The sequence below is a fragment of the Pituophis catenifer genome, unplaced genomic scaffold (assembly GCF_029215685.1).
Source record: "Pituophis catenifer annectens isolate HBS135680 unplaced genomic scaffold, rPitCat1.0.hap2 SCAF_10, whole genome shotgun sequence".
NCBI lineage: Eukaryota > Metazoa > Chordata > Lepidosauria > Squamata > Colubridae > Pituophis > Pituophis catenifer.
The window spans coordinates 27,199,706-27,206,883 of record NW_027256890.1 but is presented as its reverse complement, the minus strand read 5'-3'; the positions used below and the strand labels follow the sequence as shown (position 1 = coordinate 27,206,883).

Here is a 7,178-nt window from a genome sequence, read left to right as displayed (position 1 = left end):
GAAAGGAGGTCCCTGAGGGGCTGAGGTCCCCTGTGGAAATGGGGAAGCCCCATGACTGAAACAAAGGGTGGGTTTGAAAATAGGGAGTCGGGACTGAGACGGAAAGATGGAGGGGAAGAAAACCAGGGTAGCAGCCCCCTCACACACCCAGAGAGAATAGGGAAGGCTCCCTGAGGCCCCAGCATGATCTTTAGCTGTGGAAGCTCCCTCAGCTTCCCTCACAACGGTGTGGTGGGGAAAAGAACAGGGAATACTCCTGAATATTAAACAAAGAATCAAGCAGCAAAAGTGGGTTTTATTTGTGATGGGGGGGGAGGGCAGATGAGGCAGTTTCTGGGGCAATTGGGATGTGGGAAAGGAAAGAAGGGAGTGGCCACACAGAGTGACATGGACTAGCCCTGTGGCCACCTTTTGAGCCCTCCCCCCAATAGCCAAATTGGTAATCATCTTCAGTGAGTTGCCCACGGAAGCAAGCACCCTTGTCCCAAAGAACCCTCTTGAAAGCCATCAAAGAAGACCACGGACATCTGAAGCGAAGGAACTGGGGAAGGTTCATCAGTCGCATCCATCAGTTGGGTCTGACATGGAGCTGGGATGTCTTGCAGGTGGTCGTGGTCTCCTCTGGGAGGCTGGCAGGAATCGGACCAGCATCCTCCTTCCTCCAGCTGCTAAGTAGAAAGCAAAGTAGAGGTTGAGCTTTAGTAGACAAGATGGACCAGAAGGTAGAGGTCTAGAAAGCAAAGGGAAGGGAAGGGAAGGGGAGAAGGAAGGGGAGAGAGGGAGGAGGGAAAAGGAAAAGTTGGTTTTCACAGGAGGGCTTCTTTAAAATGGTACCTTTTCTGGATTTCACCACCAGAAGAAGCCCCAAACAGCCAAGAAGGAGAAGATTTCCCACTTTGCTAAGGCACAGCAGGGCCCAGAGAGGCAGCCTTGAAGGGTTCTTGGTCTGTCCTGAAAAAGAGTAACAGCCCCTGTTAATCCTTTCAGGAGGCCCCAGAGAATGGAGGTGCTTGTCTGCATTTGCAGCAGAAAAAGCACTAGGCCCAGGCAGATAAGCAGCCCCTGGAATGGGACATATCATTCTGGCTGGCTGGGATGTAGATTTTACTCCCCTTCCACGCCAAACCTTCCTTTATCAACAGGTCATCTTAATGTCTCTGGAACCATTCATCATAACAAGAGCCTTGGTGGCACAGCAGACTAAAGTAACACCAGCTGCCTGCAATTACTGCGAGTTTAAATCTCACCAGGCTCAAGGTTGACTCAGCCTTCCATCCTTTCGAGGTAGGTAAAATGAGGACCCAGATTGTGGGGGCAATAAGCTGACTTTGTATAAAAAAGAACACCGCTTTAGGGGGGGGGCGAAAGCCCTACTAAGCAGGTATATACAAAAGTATGAAGGCTATTGCTTAACGCATTGTAAGCCGCCCTGAGTCTCCAGAGAAGGGCGGCATCTAAATCGAACCAACAAATAAATAAATAAATAAATCTGTCTCCAAACTTCCATTTGGCTGCTCGCCCAGCCTTCCACTTGCTCCCCCAGATCACTGTGACTCCAGGGGGGACAGGTTGATCCTCTGCTTCTGCTGGGGCTCGCTGATTCTTCCGTCACTCTCTCCCTCTGGAGCACGGGCTCTTGCTCCAGCTTCTCAGCCCTCTGTTTGGGCCTTCGGCTTGGCTGCCACTGGGGTCTCTTGAGAGGAGTCTTCCCTTGGCTTCTCCCGCCCTTCCATTTCTTTGTTGGTTGCCAACATCTTGAAACTGCCAACCTCCTGGTGGGGTCCCAGTGGGCTGCTATTTGGAGAGCTGGTTTGATGTCAACTGTCCAGTGGCAGCGTGGAAGCTTTCTGGAACACTGACATCCACTTGGCAAAGCCAAAAAAAGAAATTCCCGCAACATTATTTTACCAAGAATATAAAACTTTATGGAATAAACCACATTGGCATGGAAGAAGTGAAATCAGCTCTGGGCTTCCCATGCAAAAGCGAGCATAGGTCATCCCCCACTTTTCCCACCGGCCACCCACGGTCCATTACATCCACCAATAACTCCTGTGCATTTTGTTATGGGAACCAGGCAACCGCACTGGGACATCTGCTTGGAGTGGGAGCAGCGTCTCATGGGATGCCATTCCCCCTACCTTTGCATTCCATTCCACCCCCTCCCTTTTCTTTGTCAAGCTGCAAGCAAAGCAGACTATAGGTGGAAGTATAAGTCAGTCTTGACATGCACACAGACTCCGTCAAGCAACCAGAGCAGGTGTTACCAGGGTGCACCAATCTGTACCCATGGTTACTTGTGCTGACCCCCAGTGGATCAGCTGAAGCTCTTGCACGGTCTTCAAAGGCTGGTCCCAACACAAGTTGGATCAGCATGTGTGACAGTGGCAGGAATTAGTGTGATTGTCACATGAGATGGATGTATGCTAAGCCCTCCTGGGCACAGCTCAACACAAGCCAAGAGTCCATAAGGACCCCTGAATGACATAGAGGGAAGTGTGACCCCATGGAAACAAGATCCCTGAATCTACTTTGAGTCTCACATACATCCCTGAGATTTGGCACCCAGATGTGTGTGTGTGTGTGTGTGTGTGTGTGTGTGTGTGTGTGTGTAAAAGAGTCCTCTCTATTCTTTACTACAATACATTTGTCCATATACTGGAGGGACACTGCCATTCTGGAGGGAAGGGTGGGGCGCTTGGAGGGAAGTTCTGTGATGTGTCTTTTACCTTGCTCCTGGGAATGGGTGGGGGGAGGGATGAGCCTGGGACCATCTGTTTCATCTCAATTCCAGAGGAGCCAGACTGCTGGGCCTGAAACAACTTCTTACCACCTTCTCAGCTCGGAGTTCCCACAACATCTTCACATCTTGGGATTGGCTCCCACTGCACCAGACAATTGGGAGGGTTTTTGAAAAGTGACTTTTAACCTAATGTTTCTGCGTGGGGAGTTCAGATCCTGCAATTCTCCATGTTATCCCTCTCTACCTATATATATAAGGATGTATGTATGTATGTATGTATGTATGTATGTATGTATGTATGTTCAAGCATAACTCTGGAATGCCTTGAGCAATTCCAACCAAACTTAGTACATAGATGACTTGCCCTCTGGAGACAAACACTGTGGGGGTAAGATACCCCTAAAGCCCCTCGGTGTGTGTGTGTGTGTGTTCTAGCATAACCTTCTGGAGACAAACACTGTTTGTTGAATGTGTGTGGCCCCTTTTCATCCCAATTCTCAGCTGCCTCTGTCCTGCTGCCAGCTCAACTGGAGATGTCCAGAAATCAAGGGGGGAATTTGGCTTTGGAGGCAAGGGTGACCTTCCTGTGTCAGGCAGAGACTGACCCAGAGGCTCTGTCCAAACCCCTTTTTCCCATTGTCTCATTGAGTGCGGTTTGCAAAGCTGATACTAGCCAGGGGAAACATGTAGAATGGGGATCAGGGCAGACTCTGAATGGGGAATGGCCCCCTTTGAGAGGGGGGAGTGTGTGAACATGAAAGAGATCATATAAAAGGCTGTTCCTTCCCGGTCAGAAGACCCATGTGTGAATCTAAGATAATCACAACAATCAACACAGGAAAGGAGAAGAGGGGAAGCTTGGCCAGAAGACCCTCCAATCCCAGACATGAACAGAGATCAATCAGTAATCTGAAGGGGAAATTTAAGAATTGCTGGAAGGAAGGGCAAAGGGGTAATTTGCAACTTCAAGATGCCCAGAGGGGACTTCTGCTGTGGTCAGGAAACACACATTTGGATCATGAGTGGTTAAATGTATAAAGCAATGGAAACAGTCCCACTCAGTGGTCAACCTGTGCCTAAGGAAGTGGACCAATCCACTAGGCTCCGGTCATAGGAGGAGAAGTGGTCGCAATGAGGCTCCTTTTGATTCAACAGTCTCTTTCATGGAGAGAAAAACTTACCAGCACAAACTTCCTTTAAGGTGACTGTCCTGGATGCTATGCTATCCTTGCTTTCTCCCTCGCAGGTGACTATTAGTTCAAGGTCTTGGGAGGTGAGCTCCATCACAGAACTCCCTAAGGTTTCATCCGTGGCATAGAAATCTGAGATCCATCTGAAGTTCACCTCGCCTTTCCAGGTCTCTTGAGAGCAAATCAGCTGCCAGGTTCCATTTCCAGCCCCCTTGGAAATGCAGGTCAGTCGTAACTCAGAGTCTGGCAACTTTCCTGAGCAGGAGATGGAGAGACACATCACATTGTGAGAGACCACAAAATCACAGTGAGGCCAGAGAGGAAGGGGAAGCAGCAACGGCATGAGTCAATCCATAGATTTGCTTAGATTAGAGCAAGGAAAATACGTCTCATCCATTTCTGTCACAAGTAACAACATCACAACAATCCCCCCTCTCACATCATAATGACACATTATGGCCACCATGATACAGGAGGGCAGGCACCCCACCCCCCACCCTCTGCCTTCCAGCAAGCCCTCCTTACACCAAACCAGGGATTGAGGGCACGAGGATAACCTTCCAGGCTCAGGGACCCTCAGGGACCCCCTGACTCTTCCCCCAAAGTCTTTGAGGTTCCAACCAGTCCCACCAGATCCACAGACAGACTCCAAAACTGCCTCTCTGGAGATCCCAGTTTCAAAGCACACCAGCCACTCCCTGCTACCCCGTCTGGGAACCCACATGGTCTGGCCAATGCAGCCTATGCCCCTGTGGGAGGGAAGCCTGGAGGGAGCTGTGACGGATCCCCATGGTCCCACTTCCAGAGGGAAGAGCATGCAGGACACGGCTTGAACTCCATTTCTGACCCATCGTAGAAATGCAAGTCCTCAGCTGAACCAAATCTCCTGGTGTGGAAGATGGTGGGCAGGGTGGGACAGGGAGCAAAATGGTAGATTTGTGGAGGGGCGGGGGAACATAAGCAAGGCTCGGCCTGATCAAAACATCTTGAACTAATTTGCATTGCAAAAAATGGACAAAGAGCTATCCAAAAATCAGCTCTGGGCTCCCTCCAAAAAGTTCATCTCTGCAGAAACTGGATACCTAAAGATCACCCCTCAAAAGAAAAGCCCCCCACCCTTCCACATCAGCCTGGGCAAAGGAGGGAGGCCAGGAATTTGCTGCCATGGCTGGGATACTTACTACGCACCTGCAGGTCAAAGGACTCCTTTGCAGTTGTGTTTTGTAAAACAATGTCTGCCGTGTATGTGCCAGCATCCTCGTTCTTTAGATTCATGAGAGCTAGTTTTTGGCAGTCCTTAGAGACCCACAATCAGTTTTTATAGGCTGCGTGGGAGCGCTGGAGACGACATGGTTCCCGAAAGTTCACCACAGCAATATTTATGGAGTTGTTGCCGATACCTTTACTCCAGTAAATATTTTGATAGGGTGGAGGTTTCATCAATCGGAAAGTGACAGAGTACCCCAGATCACCATACAGTTCTTCTCTTCCACAAACTCCTGCAGGGCCACAGAAAACGTTCAAAGTTGGACCACGTGACTTTCCAAGAATCCCATTTCTGACCCTCAGACTCCCAGAAAACCTTTGTGAAGAAAGACTAAATGGCTCCAGGATAGAGGACTGTTGATGCATTGCCCCCCATCTTCACTCATATCTTTAATAAATCGCTAGAGATGTGTTGTGCTCTTTCTTGCTTCAAATGCTCTACTATCATCGCAGTACCGAAGAAACCCTCCATCAAGGAACTGAATGACTTCAGACCAGTTGCTCTGACATCCATAATTATGAAAACGTTTGAAAGGCTCATGCTGGCCCACTTGAAGACCATCAGAGATCTTCTGTTAGACCGCTTGCAATTTGCCTATCGAGCAAATCCTACAACATCTTGAATCTCCAAAGACCTATGCAAGGGTCCTCTTTGTAGACTTCAGCTCAGCATTCAGCACCACCATTCCAGATATTCTTCTAATTAAACTGATTCAGCTAGGTGTGTCTGACCTTGTAAGTGGATCACAAGCTTTCTATCAGACAGGAAGCAGCAGGTGAAGCTAAATCACATCAACAATCACCTGTACAATTAGCACAGGAATTGAACTCCTGACAGTGTTAACAGAGTTAGCCTGCAATACTGGTTTGAAAGCAGTATTGCAGGCTAACTCTGTTAACCACCACCATGGCTCAACCAAGCTCAGAGAGCACCAAGGATCCCACACTTCAGTCCTGACTTATGAATATTCTCTATATCTCTGTACAATTATTGAAATACTCATTGCCTGTCTTTATAAATCAGCAGGATTTTGCTTTGAAAAACAGTGACAGAAGTATTGTTTCATTCACTGCAACAAAAAATTACATCAACAGAAAATTATAGCAGAGATTGATATTTTTATTTACATGCTCTGGATTTGCATTATTACTACAGGTTGGTCTGACATTGGGTTCTTAGTCCTATTAATTGCGGCTGTACTGTATCCCCACCCCCACCCCCACCTCCAAATAAGAGACATTGTTTATAAAATGACAAAAAATGAACCCATGTTTTATAAAGGCAAAGAAATAATTACGCTAAAGCAAGTACCTAAGAGAATAAGAGAACTAAGAAAAGAATATTGGTTCCTAGCCACATTATTAAATAAACGGCATATACCATTTAGATGGATAATACCGGAAGGAATGGTGGTGTCGTGGCAAGGGAAAAAAATAAAAGTGGATTCACAGCACAGAGCACAGAACCTGCATGACCAAATGATGGGCATAGAAGGAGCAAATAGTAACAGGGAGGAACCGGAACGGAGGACTAAAAGGACACAAAAACAGGAAGAGTGAGAAAAACTACTAGAGGAAGGAGATAAAGAGGAAGAAGGGGAACCTCAAGAGGAAGAAGGAGTGAAAACAAGAGCTAAGAGAAAGGACAGGAAGTAATAGGAAATATCGCATAGTAGAATCACAAAGGAATGGAACAAAATTTAAAAATCTTATCATTAAATGTAAATGCTCTCAATTCTCTGGCTAAACGACATCAAATTTTTAGAAAAGTGATAAAACAAAAAATGGATATTGTGTGCCTTCAAGAGGTACACATAAGAAAACAAGATGAAAAATACTTATTACGTAAAAAATTAGGGGAATCATTTGTAACACTAGCGGAAGAAAAGAAAAGAGGAATAGTGGTGTACATTAGAGAAGGAATAGAGTGTAAATTGAGATATGCAGATTCAGTAGGAAGAATATTGATGATAGAAGTA

General features: G+C 47.1%; 1 protein-coding gene across 1 annotated transcript; it reads right to left on the bottom strand.

Annotated features, from left to right (window-relative positions):
* Window positions 1-541: 541 nt before the first annotated feature.
* LOC139322223 (SLAM family member 5-like) lies at window positions 542-5,339 on the bottom strand. The gene is made up of 4 exons (XM_070951249.1): window positions 5,115-5,339; window positions 3,925-4,188; window positions 835-951; window positions 542-668 (listed from the first exon to the last, which is right to left on the bottom strand). Exons 1-4 carry the CDS (start codon window positions 5,206-5,208, stop codon window positions 556-558), a joined length of 588 nt encoding a protein of 195 aa, XP_070807350.1. The 5' UTR covers window positions 5,209-5,339; the 3' UTR covers window positions 542-555.
* Window positions 5,340-7,178: the final 1,839 nt, after the last annotated feature.

Coding starts and splice junctions, on each gene's coding strand:
- LOC139322223 (XM_070951249.1), bottom strand. CDS start 5,208: ATGAATCTAAAGAACGAGGATGCTGGCACATACACGGCAGACATTGTT. Junction 4,189..5,114: donor CTTTGACCTGCAGGTGCGTA/GTAAGTATCCCA, acceptor TCTCCTGCTCAG/GAAAGTTGCCAGACTCTGAG. Junction 669..834: donor GGTGGTGAAATCCAGAAAAG/GTACCATTTTAA, acceptor CTTTCTACTTAG/CAGCTGGAGGAAGGAGGATG.